This window comes from Pinus tabuliformis, chromosome 2_2 (genome assembly GCF_031772625.1).
Source record: "Pinus tabuliformis cultivar Carrire ecotype Pingquan chromosome 2_2, CPIR1, whole genome shotgun sequence".
Classification (NCBI taxonomy): Eukaryota; Viridiplantae; Streptophyta; class Pinopsida; order Pinales; family Pinaceae; genus Pinus; species Pinus tabuliformis.
The window spans coordinates 1,220,536,385-1,220,558,328 of NC_142300.1; the positions used below are offsets into that span (position 1 = coordinate 1,220,536,385).

Consider the following 21,944-nt stretch of genomic DNA (forward strand, 5'->3'; position numbering starts at 1 on the left):
AGGTACAAGAAACAACTTAACTTCAACGAAATTCAATTAAATTAACATCACGAAACCATTGCTTTTCCTACATTTTTTATTGAAACAGAAAACACAGTTTAGAAAAGTATTAGTTATTTGTAGAAAATTCCAAGAAAAATCAGAAGAAACCTGTGGCTGCTGTAAATAGATTCTAGTAGGAAAAAGCTTGAAGAGAGATCTCGAAGACTTTGATCCTTCCCCCTTCATATCATCCAACCGGGACATAAAATTATCCTGACAATAGAAATGACAGATATGAGATACTCCTCAGCAATACACTTAGTAGGATATTGTAAGTTTACAAGTTATTCAAGCTTCTAAACGCATTAAGAAGTAAGAACTCATACCAAGAATGACAAGTCTAGAAGAGGAGCAAGACTATTGCCAGATTTTGACGTAGAATAAGTGCCCACATTCCCCTGCAAAGTTTTGCCAAGTTAGCTTACTTAAAATTAAAACAACAAGGTCTCAAATGAAAAGAAATCAAGAAAAACATGGGCATTCAATCAATAAAGGGAACAGTGATTAAGATCCCATGCAATGACAATAAACATTAGGCATATTACCTACAAACAAACAAAAAATACAATTCTTTAGTGGCAAGCTTTACTGGAATAGATGAAAGTGACAAAGCTGTAAGAGCCTACCATAAGCCATATTTCATTAAAAAATGATTCAGAAAAGCCTTTGAAGTTGTACTGCACTTCCTTCTCTCCAAGGGCTCCTATTCAGATTGACAGGTGATATTGTGAACAGGGATGACCCTATATTTTCAGCTAGGTATCCATAAACACACTCTCTGCTGTATCTTTTCTATGGCCAACCTATTTGAGTTGGGTATCCATAAAACTGTATTAGAGATGGGTATCTACATACTCTCACTCTCATTTGTACTTCAGCCTTAGCGATATTGTATCCAGTTGGGTATTTATAAATCTGCCGGCCTCTGATTTCATGTGGCCTCCTACTTAGCTTTAAGAGTTTTGTTGAGAATGGTGCAATCTTCACATGTGACCATGGCCATCTCATCTTGTGTCGTTGACGCATTTTGTTAGGTATTAATTATAGCTGAAGCTATCGTTTACTATAATACTAGGGTATGGTTAAGGTCTATCTCAGAGGGTTTCTCGACAAACCTAAAAAAGAAAATTTGAGGTTTGGCGAATCTCATGAAACCTCATAGCCATTGACCAAGTTCGTAGATCAAAATTCATAAACTCGTATCACAACTCAAGCTTGTAATCTAACTTTGCAATTTCCAAGTCCATGATAGCATTTTTTATGTTTATTGATGTTGATTTCTAACTATTTTATGCCATATTTCATTTTCAAGTTAATATATATATATATAGACAAACCTAATGGCAAACCTCATCAAAAAATTCAAACTCAAAATGAACCTAATCATTTCTAAACCTGAACTCGAAGCCAAACCATGTGGCTTAGGTTAAGGTTGACCTTGCCAACTTTGATGTGTAGGCTCAATAACCCTCCCAATGAGTGCACCCTACTTATATGGGCCCATAACCTCTCTTGGGAGGACATCTTAATTATGTATTAATACACAACTCAAACTTCATTTGTAAAATCATCTTGCCTGATCATCTAATTTCTGAGCATTCTTTAGCATATGTGCATCATTCTATTATACATAATGTGGTGGGGAATCCCACCTGGATCCCAACAAGAGTTTGTCCCTCAGGCTCCACTGGTACCCCACGGCCCCTGCTAGACTATGCTCCTGACCATGGATATCTCTTGGCACCTAGCTAGCTCTACCGGATACCAACTCAACATCTCTTGCCATCTAACCCTGAGAGAGGGATCAAATGCACGAACACTCGGACACAGAAAAGTCGTCCATCCTGTGAATATTGCACCATACGTAGCTCATGTAGCCTTGTCTTGCTAGTCTAGTCAACACATTTAATTTGACTAGGTAACTCTGCCTCTCTCTCACCAATGGCAGAGATAACCTATTAGTGTTGCAAGCCCCATCTGTATATGCTTGAAGAGGGTTGCTCTAACACTCCAATGTGAACTTCTCTAGCTGTGTCGACGGGGAATCCAATCATTCCCCAACACGAGTTCGCTTGGCCACTGACTCGACACAAACCACCCTCATGCCCTCCAGCTCCTCATTTTGTTGCAAAATGGTCTCTCGGACTGTGGTGACCTTCCTTTTCAATGTTAGAAGGTCGGCCTGGAGCTCTCGAAACTGCATGGACGGCTATCATCTGTAAACTCAGTCACAACTCTGGATACCTTTGTGTCTCCTAGTACCTCATCAACAATGGATATGTCTCCTAGTACCTCATCAACGGTGGATACCTCAGTGTCTCTTGGCACCTTCTTCAACCTGTTATAGGTGGTCATCATCTAGAAACTCTGTCACAGCTCTGGGTGCTTCATCAACGGTTACCTCCTCAACAAATAGCCCTACGGGTGTATGCTCCATTGTCTCCACCAAGGTGTCAACCAGAGATATCAAAGGAATCTCCAACAAGGGTGACTCCTACGTCACTCTGGGTATATCTATATGTTCCTCTTGTGCGCCATCAGCCTCATGTTCCACCTCCTCCTCAAGCTCCTGTTATCTAAAGTCGGGTCTCCACTAGCAGAAATGCTTCCTAGTCTCACCCTCTAACTACCCTCCATTATATGATGCTTCAATCCCTAATCTATGCTCCTCAAACAAGAGAGCCCTCTTGATCCTGGGGTCCAACGCCTCATACTCATCAATCCTATCCACGAAGGACCTCATCAAATCTACAAAGGTGTTTTGTTTCCTCTCCTCTGGTTCATCCAGAAAATGAGGCATGGTGGGTCGGCTAAGCTGGCCATGGGTATTGTTCTATTGGACTACGCATGCATGTGTGTGGCTTCTCTGCTGGTTATGTATCAACATTCCCATCATTTGTTGCATCCCCTCTAGGATCTGTTGGTTTTGCCTCACCAACTCCTCCATGATCCCCTGTGTACTCTTCCCCTTTTGTGTCATTGGAGTGTCCATAAATTCACCAATCATTGTGCATTCATATCTAAAACCTCCATGATCTTGCTAGCTTCCCCACAACTGGGCAAGATCATGCTCTGATACCACTTTAAGATTCTAATTAGAGAAATACAACTACAGCAAAGAAATAAACATGCAATCAAAAAACTCCACAAGAATAACAAATTTAGAACACAGTTGAGCAGAAATAATAGAGTTGAGCCATTTTATTGAATATCCAATGAGAAGTTGAGTACAAAATATAGTGGAATGTGTGCACATGGGCTTGCTAAAGCAAGCACACAAAACTCAAGTGAGAATGAAGAAAGTTCCACACTGAAATGGCTCACTAGTTGTACACTCTGCCCAGAAATTTACTACTGCTGCTGCTAGAGGCAAACTAATATTTGAGGCCTCAAATCTGCTCCAAAAATTCTGAAATATTAGATAGAGGCTCCTCACACCCCAACCAATAAAACATAGAAATATTTTGAGCTAATTTCCAACTGACCCAGAATACCCAAAATAGTGGGAAAATCCCAGCTAAACCAGCACTTTTCCCTGCTATAAGAACGAGGATTTCAGGCCCGAATATTGCCCTGAAATTTCTAAAATTTTAACCACAAAATCCTCATATAACCCAAAAAAATCTCAAGTTGAATCCACCAGTCACTGAAACCCCAAAATCAATGTGTGGCCCTTCATAGTCTACTAGTGAGCTACAGAAATCAAACTATTGCAAGAATGCACAGTTTCCCCAAAGGGAAACTCCTCCAAATCCCCAATAAACCCCAACACGGCTACGAAAAGAGAAATTGCAGCCCACAAATAATGCTGATCTCTGCCCTCCTCTACAAAATCACCAGCATCAATAGGGAAAATCACCTGCAAAATAGTCGGAACTCCAACCTACAATAGTTGATTCCCCAATGAGCAACTCTAACTGTCTTTGCGCCCAAGGAGTGGCAAGTTGACTGAATACCTGCAATAAAGCTCTGTGAAAATCCTGAATTGGATTCCCCAAATTACCTCACTAGGGAGACACTCGAAATTCTTGCAAGAATGCACAGTTTCCCCTAAGGGAAACTCCTCCAAATCCCCAATAAACCCCAACTCCTCCAAATCCCCAATAAACCCCAACACAGCTACAAAAAGAGAAATTGCAGCCCACAAATAATGTTGATCTTTGCCCTCCTCTACAAAATCGCCGACATCAATAGGGAAAATCACCTGCAAAATAGTCGAAACTCCAACCTACAATAGTTGATTCCCCAATGAGCAACTCGAACTGTCTCTGCACCCAAGGAGTGGCAAATTGAGTGAATACCTACAATAAAGCTCTGTGAAAATCTTGAATTGGATTCTCCAAATAACCTCATTAGGGAGACACTCGAAATTCTGTGAAATGAGAGTGGAATTTCGTACTAAACAACACTAATTGACTTGGCTAAGAAGCTCAAGCAAACTCTCCAATTCTAAAATGAAATGCCAAACAGAATAATCAAAATGAGGCTATAGCCTTCCTTTTATTGTTGTTGTCCCTTCCTTATACCATGGGTTGATTTCTCTCACACTATGCTTTGATACCATGGCTTGATTCTTCCCATGGTTCGATTTTCATTTTGGTAACCTCGACAACTTATCATCACTTTAATTTTTCTTTTCTCCCAAGTTTGGCATTCTTTTCTCCCCAAAAATTATATTCAACCCTCGTAACCCATTTTTGTAAGTTTAATTGCCAAAAATATTTGTTATTCGCCAAAATTGCAAAATTGAGAATTTCTCTTAACAAATTTCCCTTATCATGTCCACTTAATTGGGTACATGATAACGAGAGACGTTTGAGTATCTTTAGCAAAAGGTCAGGATTATACCAAGTTCACGTGATATCCATTCCATCCAGCTAAGTAGACAAGGGGATAAAGGAAATTTGCCATAATTCAGACGAAGATTTTTTGTCAAGGACAGTTACCCTTTGCCATTGATGTCAAAGAGGGGGGAGAAATCAGTGATATGCATTCCATCCAGCCAAGGAGATAGGGGGAGAAAGGCAATTTTTCATAAGTCAAAAGAAGATTCTCTGTCAAGGGGAGTTACCCTTTGCCACTGATGTCAAAGGGGGAGATAAATTAAGAAAAGAAGATCAGAGGCATAGAGTCAGGGGGAGCAACAATTGTAAAGGGAGTAGGTGTGTTTGTTGAAGAATCTAGGGCAATTAGGTGTAGTGTGATTCTTCTTTGCTTGATAACAATTTGTGAAGTCTTTTTACAATTTTTCTTGTTAGCTTAATCTTCTTCTTCTTATTATTTAATGCATGTGTGTGTACTTCATAAAACTGCTACCAAAAACATAAGAACAAGAACGCAAGATGTTGGCTCTCTGCCAGGGCCAAAACCTCTCTTCTCTTGAGAGGAAACCCTACGGTAAATTTCTCTTATTGACGCTTCGTATTGATCAATGCCAAACCCTAGACCCCTGACCAGAGTATCCTTCAAGCACAAGTCAAGTCCTTCCTCCTTTCTGCACTTTATCTTGAGAGGAACACCCTTCGGTAAATTTCTCTTATTGAAGCTTCTTATTGATCAATCCCAAACCCTAGACCGCTGACCAGAGTATCCTCCAAGCACAAGTCAAGTCCTTCCTCCTTACAGGCACTTCGTTCTTCTTTCAAATGTTGATAGATCTTGTTGCACTTGCTCAAGAAGAGACACTTATCCTTGATCTTTAATGAGACCCGTTTGTTGATTTGGGGTAGCATCAGATGTGCTCTAGCCACGACAATTAGTGGAGAGGCTAAAGCGCATGAGATCTCCAATACCCAGAAATGGTTTGGGCAGATTCTAAACAGTTTGCGAGATATTAAAATAATTAATATTTTTAATGGAGTCCCCAAGTCTAAACTTAGGGAAAATAAAATATTAATGTGAATTAATATAAAATTGTGTTAGAAAGGTCCAAAAGTCATGGATCAAGCCAGAATTAATCTTAGTTGTTCATTAGGGACTTAATCTCAGCCGTTGAATTGTCAACGAGAAAAGTATAAGAGGAGGCTTGAGGGTCACTTAGAGAACACACCGAGTTGATCAAGATTTCAATTTTCTGGGCAAGGTTTGTTGAGGAAGTCAAAAGAGTGATCAGAGTTGCAGCTGAGAGGCAGTGAATACAGAAGCAGAGAGGCAGAGATAGTACCAGGAGGATCAACGCAGACGCCGAGAGAGAGGGACGCAGAGCCAACCAGAGGTTCACGCAAAGCCAGCCAGGGCTCGCGCAGAGCCAGCCAGGAGCTGTGCAGTGCCTCAAAGAGCCAACGTGGGTGACGCAGAGGCTCTAAGGGCTGACGCAGGGCCTCCAGAGGCTGACACAGGGCAAGCCAGGGTGATGTTGGGCAGACGCTGGGCCAGAAAGGGCTGACGCAGTCCCTAGAGGCTGACGCTGGGGTTTTCGTGGGGTAGATTGGAGCTAGGAGTTGTCTGAGTGTTTATCCGGGGTTTCAACCGGAATATTTGCTTCCGAGTAGAGAGGCACTACTGCCGAGATTATTCTCTATTGGGTGAGCTGGTTTTGGCACCCAGATTGTATTCAGAAACGACATAATAATAAAACCCTCAGATAGCTGCACCGGTTTTCCCGTACTGGGTTTTTCCGGTGACATTGGTCCAAAAACAACAGTGTCACTTGTGTGCTTGTTTTATTTCCTTCAGTTGATGATCTGTAATGTGTTGAGCATATACTTGTATTTATTTTCAGTATTTACATGGTAAATAACTTGTTAATTAATTAGAACAAGTAGGCAGAAATAAATCATAGAAATACATGAGGGGTTTTTAACAGTTAGACTTAGAAATTCCAACATGGTATCAGAGTGTGGTTGCAGATCATAGGAGAACTGAGGACATCGGCCAAGCAGAGCAGCAGCAGCAGAAACAGTTGCCCCGAGTGACAGAAGTTGTTCCTAGCGAAGAAGCAGTAAGGAAGGGGTGACGCAGCGAGGCAGAGATAGTACCAGGAGGATCAGCGCAGAAGTTGGGAGAGAGGGACACAGAGCTAGCCAAAGGTTCACGCAGAGCCAGCCAGGGCTCACGCAGAGCCAGCTAAGTGTTGCGCAATGCCTCAGAGAGCCAGCATGGGTGACGCAGAGGCTCTAAGGGCTGACACAGGGCCTCTAGAGGTTGACACAGGGCAAGCTAGGGTGACGTTGGGCAGACATTGGGCAAACGTTGGGCCAGAAAGGGCTGACGCAGTCCCTAGTGGCTGACGTTGGGGTTTTCGTGGGGCAGATTGGAGCTAGGAGTTGTCAAAGTGTTTATCCGGGGTTTCAGCCAGAATATCTGCTTCTAAGTAGAGAGGTACTACTGCCGAGATTATTCTCTATTGGGTGAGCCAGTTTTGGCACCCAGATTGTGTTCAGAAACTGCATAATAATAAAACCCTCAGACAACTGCACCGGTTTTCCCGCATTGGGGTTTTCCGGGGACATTGGTCCAAAAACAACGATGTCACTTGTGTGCTTGTTTTATTTCCTTCAGTTGATGATCTGTAATGTGTTGAGCATGTACTTGTATTTATTTTCAGTATTTACATGGTAAATGACTTGTTAATTAATCAGAACAAGTAGGCAGAAATAAATCAGAAAAGTACATGAAGGGTTTCTAACAGTTAGACTTAGAAATTCCAACACTTTTCACATGGGATGATGTCTTCCTTTTCTTCACCAACCAACGAACTAGTATGACTGTAATGGGAGGGCTGTTATGACAGCAGAGACAGCCTCTTTCTCTTCGCACATGTGACTGTAATAGGCTTTAGGACAGTCCTATTAACTTCGCTTTTCTTCCTTGTTTCTTCGCTTGAGTGGGAAGCCTTTTAGGCCTATGTTTCTAGCCCAAATGATGAGATATGTTGACTATGAGTTGCTGCTGTTATGACCGCAGGAAGTCCCTTCCTTTCGCGCACGTGTGGCTGCATTTTACCTTAGAAACAGTCCTTAACCCTCGGTGACGACTTCTCCTTCTTCTCTGCACTAGAGCCTCCTTAAACTTCTGTTTTCTTCTCTCCTTTTCAGTCTTCTACCTTCGCTGATTTCAGAGGTGAGTGAGCTTTTCGTTGGAGTGAACAGCCTCTATATATAGAGGTCTGTCCCTCCTTTAGGCCGACTTGCTCTATTTATTTCGGATTGCTTCTTTTGATGGTGCCATTGCATGGAGGAGACTTGACTTTGCTCTTTGACTCTAATACATAACTATACATAGTGTAACATGCCCTTAAGGTCTTCAACATTTCTTTTGACTCTTTGACTCACCTATAGAACTTTGACATGTGCTAGACCTATTTCAATGAGCAAGAAACTCATTAACAAATATAATAAAAACAATATTTCTTTTCTTCAATAAATACAAATATCAAAAGTACATTTATGAAGACCGAACCTAGTTACATTTCCTTCAACAGTGTTGCCATCAATGACAAAGGGGAGATTGTTGAAAATTAGTTGTCCTTCATGTCAGCCCAAGCAGCAGCCAGAAGAAGCCTCGCTTTTAACGACAAAAATGACAAGGAAGATCAAGGTTTTTGGGCTCAAGATCATCTTCATTTGATGGTCCTTGTCATAATGATTCTAACAGTAGGTGGCACGACTCATAACTCCTCACAGTTGAGGAGATATGCCCGATCAAAGTTGGAACCCCATTTTGTAGTCAAGAAGCCCCAACGAAGATGTTGCAAGCAGCCTATAGATTGGTTTATTTGTGGCATTTTTGTTTCAAAAATTAGATTAAATTAATGATGGGCTTGGCCTAGTAAATGTCACTTGCAAAAGAAGTCATGGTCAAGGGCAAAATAATTAGTTAAATTTGGAAATCAAGTTGGCCTCCTAAAATAATTGGTTTTTGGCTCCAAAACAAAATTTGAAATTCAAATTTGAGGTCGGCTCCCTCCTATTGTCAAGTCGGCTTGCCCCTTCTAGATGTGTGCTTGGCCACTAAATTAAGGACTCGCTACCCTCCAAGACCAACGAATTCAAGTGATTACGTCTGAAATCTTGCACGATCTGTGGCCTGCTTAGTCACACCTAACTGAAGATATAGGCTGAGTTGTGGAGACTATTTGGGCATCTGAAGTTTATATTTGATCATTGGTTCTTCTTTCGGCTAGTATATATATTCTGAGGCTTACTCGGCCCTATTTGGGAGACCACTTCTGTAGTTATCTATGAGAGATTTCGGACCAAATTTGTGGCATATGTCATGAGGCTATAGCGAGTTGTTGATAGGCTTATTTTTTGATGGGCAGAGGCAATTCTGAGGCTTAATCTTCTATGCTAAAGTCTACTCTAGGGCTATTCGCATCTCTGTTACAGAGTTCCATGGACTGAGGGTTTTGCGTTATTTCTTTTACTTTTATGAAGGGTTTTTTGTTGGGTTAATTGATCATCTATTGCAGAAGCTCCAAGACCCCTGTCTATTCGCCCTCCTTTTCTGAGACTCTAACTGAGATTTTCTGTGGCATTATTCGCAAGCTGTTGAGCTATTCGGTGCCAACATTCACAGTGATTTTCTGAGCAATATTCGTTGTGATTTCCTGAGATATTTTGTGGACCTTTTCTGTCTTCACTGCTTTAAGGACTGATCTGTGGCTTATTTCGCATTAGGTCTGAGACATATCTCAACCTCCTTTCTGACAAAAATTTCATTGATATTCGGAGCGCTAATCTGTGAAAATCCAAGGAGATTTCGTTGACCCTTTTCTAAGGCCTAATATGAACGTTTCTAAGGAAAATTCAACCAGACTTAGGGCATTCCTTGGAGGCAAAATTTGTTATCTTTAACATTATGTTCTAAGTGAGGAATTTGACATCTATACTTGGCATGTCTGAAGTCAGTTCAGAAACATCATCTCAGAATCAATGGATCCTTCTGTTGACAGCTTGAAGGATAAGTCATGATCACCTAAAGGACTGCTTTTTATTGTTGTAGCAGAGGTAAAGTCTAATCAAGCCGTTTCAGAAAAGATTTCTTAGATGCATACCAAGAAAGTCAGTGACATTGTTCTGGGTAGTACAATTAATTGATTCCTGTAGCAGAGTAAGAAGATCATCATAAGGAAGCAGCTTATTGAGGGGAAACTTCAAGCACTCCATTTGGCATTCAAACAGCACACTTCACTCAAGGTATGGAATTATTGGTTAGAAGTAGAATCATGAGGAAGTTATGTTGTTTTGGTCAGTTATTGAAGTTTGGCTCTCCATTGCACATATCTAAAGCACACATCAGCAAAAAGGGGTACACTTAACATCTTTGTAAGTCTGTCATTGTCCTTGGCACGGGAACCCACAATCTATTTCTCTATTTTATATTTTCAGGGTGGTTGGGTGGTGCAAGGCAGGAGAGTGAAGTCTCCTTCAGGTTGGAGCATGAAAATACTTTAGGGTGGCAGGGTAGTGCTAGGGTAAGCTGGAGCTTGCAAGGTGTTGGACCATCCTGTCAGTTGAAGCCGATAAAACTAGGACAGAGGAGTGTCCTTCCAGTTGGAGCTAGTAAAACCAAGGTGTAGGAGCATCCTTTCAGGGGTTGGAGCTTCCTAATAAATGGAATGTTTTTTCTAGAGTACTAGGGAGTTGGAGCTTCCCTTTCAGTTAGAGATGAGAAATTTTTGTACTCATAAATTATTATAAAAGCATTTGGCGGTTTTTCTCCCAAAAGGGTTTCCATCTAAAAATAGTTTGTGTTTGCTCTTGTGATGTGTTGACGATTAATGTTTTGTTGTTCATGCTCTAAAAAGTTATAATTAACTAATTGTAAGTGAAATATTGATTCACCCCCCTCTCAGTGTTTGCAACACCTGCAACCTCACTTCACCACATGAGACATATCTCAAACCATATCTAATTGTACCACGTTGGTACCTCAACACGCATTTTGTCAGATGCCTCAACTCAACCACAAATTGACCAGCCTCCTTCACTGGATCCATCACCACAACTGCTTTCTGGTCACCTTGATTGGGTGCTCCCTCTGACACTGAAGCAGATCCTCTTATCACAATCCTGGCTACTCCCTTCTGTCGCAGAGGCAAATCCTCCTGCCACTGTTGCTCCCTCTACCATTGAAGTGTATCCTATTGTTTTGCATGGTCCCCTCATAGAGGGAATACTGCTCCAAGAGACCTCCTGTCTCTAGGCATCTAGTCTGACAATCTCAACCCATGACATCCCCTTGGAAGGTTGCTCCTTCCATTCTACCTAATTGTTTACTTCCTCGGAACTGGAAGCTCTTCCAGTCATTTAGCACAGTCCTAGGTGTCCTAGCAATCTATACAATCCTCCCTCTCGAACATCAATCACTCCTACTAAGTCTATGCTCGAGCTCTTAGGCCATACAAGAACCTGACCATCTGGCGACTAGAGCAAAAATATCCTCATAGTCTACTCCCTCTTTCTAGGAGAACCCTCTTGCCACAAACTTTGCTTTGTATTTCTTGATGTTGCCATCTACAGTCGACTACATGAATCATGCATTAATATTCTCCACAATTTTTCATTTTTGCAAAAATCCACTCAAGAGGCCATGGAAGGAAAAGTTATAACCAAGCAAAATATAAGGACAAGAGGCTGACCAAAAATAAATAATAATAATAATCAAGGAAGAAAAAATACTAAGTACATATCTCTTGATTAAGGAAGAAACTACTGAGAAATTGTCAACTCCCTCTCTGACAAATCTATAAGAGAAACTCAGAAACCTGTCATGTGCATAATGGCACAACTCTTCACAAACATTACTGGTAGTAGTTCCTAAAGGGAGAATTCCTTTGACTTCTTCTGAGGTAGATGCTCATCATCATCATCATCAACATTGGTTGTTGATGCATGCTACTTTCCCTTCCTCTTCGTCTCAGGACATTGGGAGGCATAGTGTCCAAAATCATGACAAACGACGCACTTGATCTTTGAGATATCCTTCTTCTTTTGATCCTAAATAGGACCAGGTCTTTTACCTGTATTCTTCTTATCAAACTCTCCAATGTTCCTTCTTCCTTTTCCTTTCCTTGTATGATTTACAAGAGCTTGAGTTTTTTCATCCTACAAATTCTGCAAGTTATTCCTGGACAACAATCTAGTCCATAGCTTATCAAATGTAGGAATATTTTCTCGTGCAAAAATTCCTTGAATAAATGGCTCCCATGAGGATGGAAATCCATTGATAGTCACTGTAACAAGCTTTGTATCATCAAAGTTATCTCCAATGGCTACAAGCTTATCTCTGATCTAGGAGACTTTCGTAAGATATCCTTGATGGTGCTGGACCCGCCAACATGTCAGGGGATCTCCCCGGTAAGAAGTCGCAACTAGACCTCAAACCATTTGGAGTAGGAGTCCCAACAGTGGATAGTAAAGCTATGCCTTGACTGCGATAGCGCGCAGAGGTAAGCAAGATATCCTTGTCGGAAGAAAGTGTGTGACCTTGCAACGAGTCAAGAGAGATGTATGGGGAGGTTCTAACACATGGAGGGGGGAAAGAAGTGTATCCCTTAGAAGCCTGTAATAGTACGCAACCTGAAAGGAACACACGAGATGAATGACATCACAAACTAGAAAGCAGAATAGTCGACAATCCAAAGTGATGAGTTAAACCAACAACACACTTCAATAAGATTCATACAATCACATATGGAATATTCCATACATAAATTCGTAAGTTAAAACTACATACATTGCTAAATTAACCAGAATAGTCGAACGAAAATAACAACATATGCATGAAACGTGTTGGCTTTGTTATATTATATAAAAGTGAAAGATCCATCCATACATACAACCATGACAGCCACTAGCCCTAATAGTGGAATGTTACAGTCAACACCGTCTGCTCCTCCAAAGAGATGTACTCGCTCAGCACTATGGAGAAGCCAAGGCTCATCACAATAGTCTCCAAGCCCCCTCTAAGCAATGCCTAGCAAAAGCTTGGCTCCCAAAAGCCTCTTTTATGAGTTACGAGGTTCTATTTATAACAAAGGGTGGGGTGACCCTTGACATTCCCCTTTGTGACTCTTGGACTACCCTCATGACTCTTCAACTTCATTACATAACTCTTTACATTACATATGACTGTTTGCATTCCACTAATGACACTTCGAATTTCACTTTACAACATGTTTACAAAATACATTTTCCACATATACCCATGTGGGACAGAATTAGTTTGAGTCAGCCAAACAAGACAACACTAAGACTCGGACAGTTGTGGAAAGACCAGTTCATCAACCTCCTCTTTGTGATCCTTGGTGATGAATTGATGCCATGCTTGGTAGTGCGCAATGGTGTCCATGTACTCTTTGATGATGTCTTTCTGGAAACAAACTCTTGCCTCCATTTCTTCCAAGTATACTGATTTGGAACCTCTGTTCAAATCGTCCTGTAACATGCGCAGCTTAGTCCTGAGCAAGGTTGGCCTGACAATGTACATTCGCATGTTATCTACGCTAACTTGCAAATCTGCGTTGGTGGTCGTGAGCATCAACTGATCAAAGTACACATCGAGCTCTAGTCTGACTTGGTTCTTCTCTTTGGCCTTAGTGAGCGTACCAATTGACGGGGTGCCATACTTTCTCACCACGACATCCAAACTCCTGAACAAATGTGCATACGAAGCCTCAACACTGGTGATGAGCGGCGGGAGTTCCTCATAATTTCTGATTAGACTGTGGATGTGTGCTTTGTCCAACTCTACCTATAGCTTCATCATCTTGTGCAAGTGAAGCAGGGCTTCCCTGTACCTCGTTGTCCATGTTTGTACATGATCAACTACAGCATGTATATCTGTGAGTGTTTGCACTTCTTGATGCAGTGCTGCTGATGACCATGTAGATGGACAACTGCCTTGTGCACGGTGACAAACCTATCATACAGTCTCTGCGTGATTGTCTCAAGAGTCAATACTTCAATGAGCATCTCTTTCTTCATCTCTGCTCTGGCAGATCCTATTGATTGTTCCTCTCTCTGCCTGGATGCTTGCAACTCCTTAGCCATGCGCTCGTTTCCCCTATCAAGAACTTAACACTCGAGCTCGTGGCTTCGACATAAGCCTTTGTAGCATCGACCAAGGCGGCTGGATGTCTTCGTACATCTAACACAATCACCCGTTCTTAAAAGTGCGCAGGTGATGCATGCTCATCTGGGTTGCGAGCTCTACGTGCTTGTACAACTCTGTGTTGTGACTCATCAAAGGATATGTTGCACACATCTGTTCTCGGATTATCCTCAGGAAGAATGGTATCCCCTTGTTCACTCGAGACTTTCTCTGTTGTTGGAACTAGTGAAGCATGTGGGCTGACCTCGGTTTCTTTTGGCATGAGGTCGGTGTCCTGATCCTATTTCGGTTGCTCCATCTCCATGTCCATCTATTCTACTATCGGTTCATCTTGCGGAGCAAGTTCCTGTTCCTGTGGCTGCTCACCCTGTTCCTCATTTGTTGTTGGTTCAGAGTCTTCAACCTGTATCAGCGCAATTTGCGTTGTCTATGCGCCTTGCACTTCCTCCTGTTCCTGTTCATGTTGCGCTTCCTTCTCTCTTCTGCGCAGCTCTTGTTCTTCTTTGAGCTTTTGTTGTACTTCATGCAACTTCCTCTCTACTTCTTCTAGTCTTTGCTTCTCCCTCTTTCTTTGCGCTATTCTCCGCGTTGTCGCCTCTTTGCATCTATCTCCAAAGCTACCTTTTCCACAAGTGGGTCTTCCTTAAACTTGTAGCTTTGCTTCGTCTCTGTGCTTTCAGCAATCTTCCTCTTGCCTTTGTCTTGCACAGGTTTGTTGCTTGCTGCTACTATTGTCGCTGCTCCCTGTGGTGCTGCTGCCTTAAGTGCTACTAGCCATTCTATTGCCATGTTGACCAGTTCATTGAGCCTAGAGGAGTTATAACAATATCTCCATGGGTCTTCCTTTGGCCAATGACATGCCCCGTGGATCCAAGAATAGTACACTCTCGCACAGTGGTCCCTGCATAATCCATGTGGATCATACGGATTGAAACTCTTGGTGCTGAACTTAAACTTCTTGAAGTCCTCAACCTCAGCATCTGCTTCTTTCAAACTCCGGATCACATACAACCCAATTCGCAAAGGAAGCATAGGCCATGGTGCCTTCTTCTTCCTGTGCAATCCAGTTGATAACCCTGTCGAGATGTGGTATGCAACCTCCTGCATGACCAGCTTGTCCGTGGAAAACCTCGGCAACACATGCAGATATTTCTCCATGTTGTACATCCTGATGAAGGTGCCATCGAGTGAGGCATACCAATCTGCAATGTTCAACAATGCCTCCATTGCTGCCTGGGACATGCAAGGCGGATATTGTTCAAAGATCATCGTGTACAGAGGGGCGGTGAAGTGGTCGGATAGTCCAGCCATGACTCCTTGGTAGTTGCAGTCTCAAAGCAACTTGCAATATACGTTCACAATGTTCTCTGAAGATGTCCATGCCCAACCCATGCCAAGAAACTGTTGACGGGTTGCATCGAGCAAGTAGGCAGACATGAAGAATCTTGCTTGTTGATCCTTGGGTGGACTTCGGGCATTGGATACATGCACTTTCAACTGGAGAGCCAACATGTCAGACCAGTTGAAAGGTTTGCCTTCACTTGCCAGCTGATCCAACATAGCAACCTAACTCTGCGAGAAGTTCTCTGTACTCCCTTGGCCATACAAACGGCATGTGAAGATGACCAAGAATTGGTAACCCTTCCTGAGTGTCTTCGCTAGAATGGTGCATCCATCATGCTCACCAGCAGAGGCAAATGGTACATCCGCTGATAATATTTTGTCCTGAAGGAAGCAAGTTGTACTCCACTGACATTGCTCAGTATCATCGTCTCCGGATCAGTGTATGAGACAATCTAGTGGATCACATTTGCACATGGGAATACGGGAACCCTGCATGCAACCTTGTACAATCCTGACTTATGGATGTTTACATAGATTTGTCGATCCTCCAGATTCTCCTCAAACTTGCCTTCGAAAATAGTGTTGATGTCTTACCATGTGAGAATGATGTCTTTCTCGATGAACAGGTGTGTGTCTGTGTACACAGGCAAGCTCATAGACCCCTACTCAACCACATCCCTGTTACTACTTTCAACCATGATATTTGTACTGCTGAGAAAATGCTCAAAAACCTGTGGTACCTAGAGACAAAGAAGACACTTGCGGCAAGACAATGTCAGCTAAAAAACATCAAGCAGCTCGAGAATCAATCGGGCAACAAACTAGTGACTGCTGGGCAAGATTGTGCAGCATTAACTCCGGGAGGCTGGGAGACTATTAACTGGAACTGCACATTGCACAGTCTCAGCTGTCAGTGAGGGTCACTGCTGACTGGAATTGCGCAATGCGCAATCCAGTGAGGCTGACTACTAACTGAAACTACACAATGCGCAGAACGGTCAGGCTGGGTTGCTGGCTGGAACTGCGCATTACGCAGTTCCAGTGGGCAGGACTGGGGCACTGCCTCCCAAGATTGCGCAGAGCACAGTTGGGAGCCAAAGTGGTCAACCTCTGCACGATTCCTGGAGGCAAGGTAGAGCCTTGACTGCTAGGAATGCGCAAAGCATGCTGGGAGAAACAAGACTTGGGCCAAGACAGCTTGTATTTGCCCAATGGCAACATGAAAACGCGAAGGATTGAGTGTGTGTGCAAAGATGGTGCAAATCTGAGTGAATAGACATGCATGCAATTCAAGCAAGTGCAGAAATTAGTCAAACAGAAAAACCAAGAAGCTCATGAAGATAGTCGTTGTAACCGCAACCGTAAGTGCAGAAACAGTGATATGCATGTGACACAAAGGAAACGTAATGCAAAACTTGAAACAGTAATTCTACAAGCTAAAACACATTGAAACACGAGCGTTCATTCAATAAAACAAAGGAAACAACACTCATACAAGTCGAAAACTAAAAAGCGACAGAAAAAGCAGCAAAAGGAATGAAAAGCAAAACTTACCCGGAAAAGTTGCGTCCACTGTGTCGAAGGTTCCTAAATGCCTCGAGAATGCCAGAGCTCCAAGATCGAATGTGAAGAAGGACCTCTGAGGCGTTGATTAAATAGATTTCGCGAAATTAGGGTTTATGACACGCATGCCACAAATCTAGGAAAAACGACACTTGGCCGGGAGTTTCTAAAATCGACTTTGCATGTAACTCCTGGTGCTAAAAATAGATCCCTAAAATCTAGGGATGCGCAATTCTAGAGGGAACCAGGTAACCTACCGACACATGCGACAGACAGCCACTGAGGGAAAAATTTTGCATTGTTTCTACGCTAAGTGGCCCTAGTTGGCTGGCCAACTCTGCGCAATTTTCTAGAGCAGTGTTGTTGGCCTGCTCTAAGCATTTTTCCGGAGCAGTGTTGTTGGCCAGTTTTGTGCATTCCTAGAGAGCAGTGCAGCTGGCCTAGCCTGCTTTGTGCATTTCTTGAGAGCAGTGTGGCTGGCCTGCTCTGCGCAATTTTCTGGAGCAAGGCTGGCTGGCTTGCTCTGCGCAATTTTCCGGAGCAACGCTGGCTGGCCTGCTCTATGCAATTTTTGAGTGCAGGGCAGTTACTTGGCTGCTCTGCACAATTTCTGAGGGGAAGACAGACTGCCCTCCAGGATTGGACAGTTTTGTCCGACAACCGATTGATCGAATGTGAACCAAGCACTGGGTCAGCTTGTGGTTGACCTATGGGGCAAGTGAGTGAACACAAGCTATTAAGCGACAGATGAAAACAAATAAACATAAGTATCTGATTAGTGCAGGATAGTTGCGATGATTTCGAGGAGGGAGGCTCCAAAACGAAGCAAAGGAAAAATTTTGGAGGGTGGTTGTAGCCACTACAACAAATATAAGACAACATAATCTGATCTAGACATCATGAGATTATGGAGATAATTTCTCAAGGTTAACGTGTTGTTGCTCTCATAGAATCCTACCAAAGCATCATATACTTCCTTAGCAGTCATCAAAGCAGCAACATGAGGAATCAAGAGGTACTATATTGAATCTATCAAGATTCTCTTTGCCTCGGCTTCATTATTCTTATTCTTGGCTTTCTCCTCAACTCCCTTTGGCTATGGAATAATTTTCCCCACATGATCTTGAATTTGATTCTCTTCCAAAATAAGGAGAATTATGTTGGAATTTCTAAGTCTAACTGTTAGAAACCCTTCATGTGCTTTTCTGATTTATTTCTGCCTACTTGTCCTGATTAATTAACAAGTTATTTACCATGTAAATACTGAAAATAAATACAAGTACATGCTCAACACATTACAGATCATCAACTGAAGGAAATAAAACAAGAACAGAAGTGACATCGTTGTTTTTGGACCAATGTCCCCGGAAAAACCCAATGCGGGAAAACCGGTGCAGCTATTTGAGGGTTTCAATTATTAAGCAGTTTCAGAATACAATTTGGGTGCCAAAACCGGCTCACCCAATAGAGAATAATCTCAGCAGTAGTACTTCTCAGTCGAAGACAGATGTTCCGGCTGAAACCCCGGATAAACACTCCGACAGCGCCCAACTCCAATCTGCCCCATGAAAACCCCAGCGTCAACCTCTAGGGACTGTGTCAGCCTTTTCTGGGCCAGCGTCACCCTAGCTTGCCCTACGTCAGCCTCTGGAGGCACTGCATCAGCCCCTAGAGCCTCTATGTCACCCACGTTGGCTCTCTGAGGCACTGCGTAGCTCCTAGCTGCCTCTGCATGAGCCTTGGCTGGCTCTACGTGAACCTCTGGCTGGCTCTGTGTCCCTCTCTCCTGGCTTCTGCGCTGATCCTCCTAGTACTATCTCTGCCTCTCTGCTTCTATATTCATTACCCCTTAGCTGCAACTATGATCACTCTTTCGACTTCCTCAGCAAACCCTGCCCCAGAAAATCGAAATCTTGATCAACTCGGTGTTTTCTCCAAGTGACCCTCAAGCCTCCTCTTATACTTTTCTCGTTGACAATTCAACAGCCGAGATTAAGTCCCTAATCAACGGCTAAGATTAGGTCTGGCTTGATCCATGTCTTTTGGACCCTTCTAACACAGCTTTATATTAATTCACATTAATATTTTATTTTCCCTAAGTTTAGACTTAGGGACTCCATTAAAAATATTAATTATTTTAATATCTCACAAACTGTTTATAATCTGCCCAAACCATTTCTGGGTATTGGAGATCTCATGTGCTTTAGCCTCTCCACCAATTTTCGTGGCTAGAGCACTCCGATGCTACCCCAAATCAACAAATTATGTTCTTCCAAGATCTGAAGTTGATGGCACCATCTAACTTGTCTTCAACTCTAAGACTTTGTGCCATTTTGACAAGAGATCCAAAAAACCAATCAAGCCACTGAACACTTGTCTCTAGGCTAACTTCAATGGTTGCTCGTTCAACAAAGCTTTGATACCATGTTGAATTTTCTACACAGTGAGCAGTAGAAAAACAATTTTCTAATTCAATAATTACTACCTAATGATCTTCAATTAATTTATCTCAGGCCACTGATATCATAGAGCAATTATGCATAGAATATATCAACAACAAATGCAATAGAAACAATAAAGATCATAAAAATACAGCGATGCACAATAGAGACTATTTTTACCCTAGGAAACCCAACCCTGGGAGAAAACCCAACAACTTATCTTTAGGATAAAGTATTCTTCAACGATGTTTACAAATCCAATTTGTCTAGAAATCTATGCCAATATCCAAGTCAAAAATACCAATCAATCCTAATCAAACTCCAACAAGTCAACACTAGTCAAACAATTAACCAAAGGTCAAATTCAACCCAGTTGCCAACCGTCTGCAGTCAACTCTGTGACTTGGTCAAATCTCAGTCAAGTAGCTCGATCAACAGAGAGAGAAACAATTCAGTCAAACAGTCAACTTGTGCTCCTTTTCTCCACACATGCAGTTATCCAAGAGACCTAAAAAAGATGAAGAAGAAACTCACTTGGTGGAGAAAATGAGATGTCACATCATTTGTATATACTAGTCGAATGGGGGTAAATTAACGTGAGGCACACACCCTTTCATAAGTTGGGCCAACTTGGTGCCCCAAAAATAAATTTATTTTAATTTTCGTAGGTCGACTTGGAGACCTCTTTGGCATGCAGGAATACCTCCTGATGCTACACAAAAATCAACACCCGAAATGCCCTGAAACATGGTCGAAACACAGCCAAAACGTCTAGGAGTTTTCTGATTTGGAAACAACACTGAAATGCCACCGAAACGTTTCAGCGGCATTTCAACTCAAATCTGCCCCATTTCCACCACAATTTGCCCCATTTCCATGAATTTTTGCTTTTGCAGGCTCACTCGAGCTCCCAACAAGGGATTTAATCTACTACTAAATTTTATCTCTAATCACTCCACAAACTAATTTATCTCTAATCAATCCATGCTCTAGTTCTGCTAAAAAGCAATTTGTTCTATTTTTGTTAATGAAGATGAGGATGAAGATTATAGGAAATGCAATTGTACTTGTCATTAGCTCATGTTCTATTTCATTTTCAGCACATATAGCTACATATAAAGGTTGATCTTGGATGTAAAGCCTCGTGTATAAAGGTTGATCTTGGACATACAGCCTCATCTATAAAGGATAATTTTGGATTTTGCATTATGTAATCATGCATGAGAGTTAATATAGATTGGGGTTTCCTTCTAAAATGTTATTTATGTGTCAATTTTTTTCTTGATAAATACGTTATTGATATTATTTGGATCTTTTTATCACAATGCAATGGAGGCTAGGGTTTCTCAGGTCACTACTTCATTTCAAGTAGCTGTTGGAATTCAGGGCTTAGTTTCAACCCATGTGCTTGTGCCATGGAGTCGCGTATGTATACACGGCTATCCTATGACAAAAGTCAGGTTTTATCTGTCGTTGATGTTTTCGGAGGATTTTTATCTCACAGAATTCTTTGGTCGATCATCCTTTGTGGGCATTTGTGGGCATAATATCAGCTGGTACTGCCTCAATGTCCCAGTAACATCTCTTTTTTGTTTTCATGCTCAGTATTCTTCCATGGTTTTCATTATTCTTGCGTGGTGGTTGCATTCAAGTGAAAGGATGTTGATGCCTATTGGTTTTCCTCTGGCCCTTGTACCCTATTCTCCCTTCCCGCCTATATGCAAGGTTTTGAATACAGCAGATATGGGAGCGGAGGATTTGTCTCTTGTGCCCCCTTTGAAGGTCTCCTGTCATGGGGTTTCTCTCAATCTGCCCTGAATTGAGACCTCATTTCCACAGACACAGAACAATATGAGGCCTTAATTTCAGAATTTTATTAAAAGCACTTGTGAGAAGACTTCATCTTTTTGGGTTAGAGAATCTCTATCTGTTTCTACTCTCAAATTGCATATTCATGAAAAATGGGGCCTACATGTATTCTTCCAAAGTCTACAATTTGAAGGGAAGGTTCTGCAGGAACCCTTTCAGCTAAAAGATTATAGTATTGTAAAAAATCCAAACATCATATTGAACTTAAGGCTGCGTGGGAGCACTAATGGAGCCAGGCCTGCAAATTGCTCCTTTATCTCCTTCAAATAAGGAGTGCAAGGGTAACCCTCTGCCTATAAGGGCTATTCAAGATTTTAATGTAAGGTCTGTACAGAATTTTACAGACATTGCAAAAAACAGTGAAGGCTTCTAAAATTAAACATCATGAGCCTGTGATAAAATTTCTTGAATTATAAATTTAACTAACAGAACTGATGAGAGTACTTACCTGTAATCCTGCGGTCGATGATACCTCAAACTGCTCCTATTTCGGTTACCAAAAGACCGAAACCACCCAACCAAACTGAGCAAAACCTCGCTTACTCAGTGCAGTAAGCTTCTCAGTTGAAGCAGACTGTTCCTCCGTGCCCAGAAACCTCAAAACAAGCAAGGCTCAATCGTTCCACA

General features: G+C 42.1%; 1 protein-coding gene across 3 annotated transcripts in view; it reads right to left on the reverse strand.

Moving 5' to 3' along the window:
* LOC149197887 (uncharacterized) overlaps positions 1–21,944 on the reverse strand; it is a 408,075-nt gene that overhangs the window by 246,582 nt on the left and 139,549 nt on the right. For all 3 annotated transcript variants that reach the window (XM_089406020.1, XM_089406021.1, XM_089406019.1), the window contains 2 exons: positions 369–440; positions 151–255 (listed from right to left, as the gene is read on the reverse strand). In XM_089406020.1, the coding sequence (XP_089262146.1) occupies positions 151–255; positions 369–440 (177 nt within the window). The remainder of the gene's footprint in view (positions 1–150; positions 256–368; positions 441–21,944) is intronic.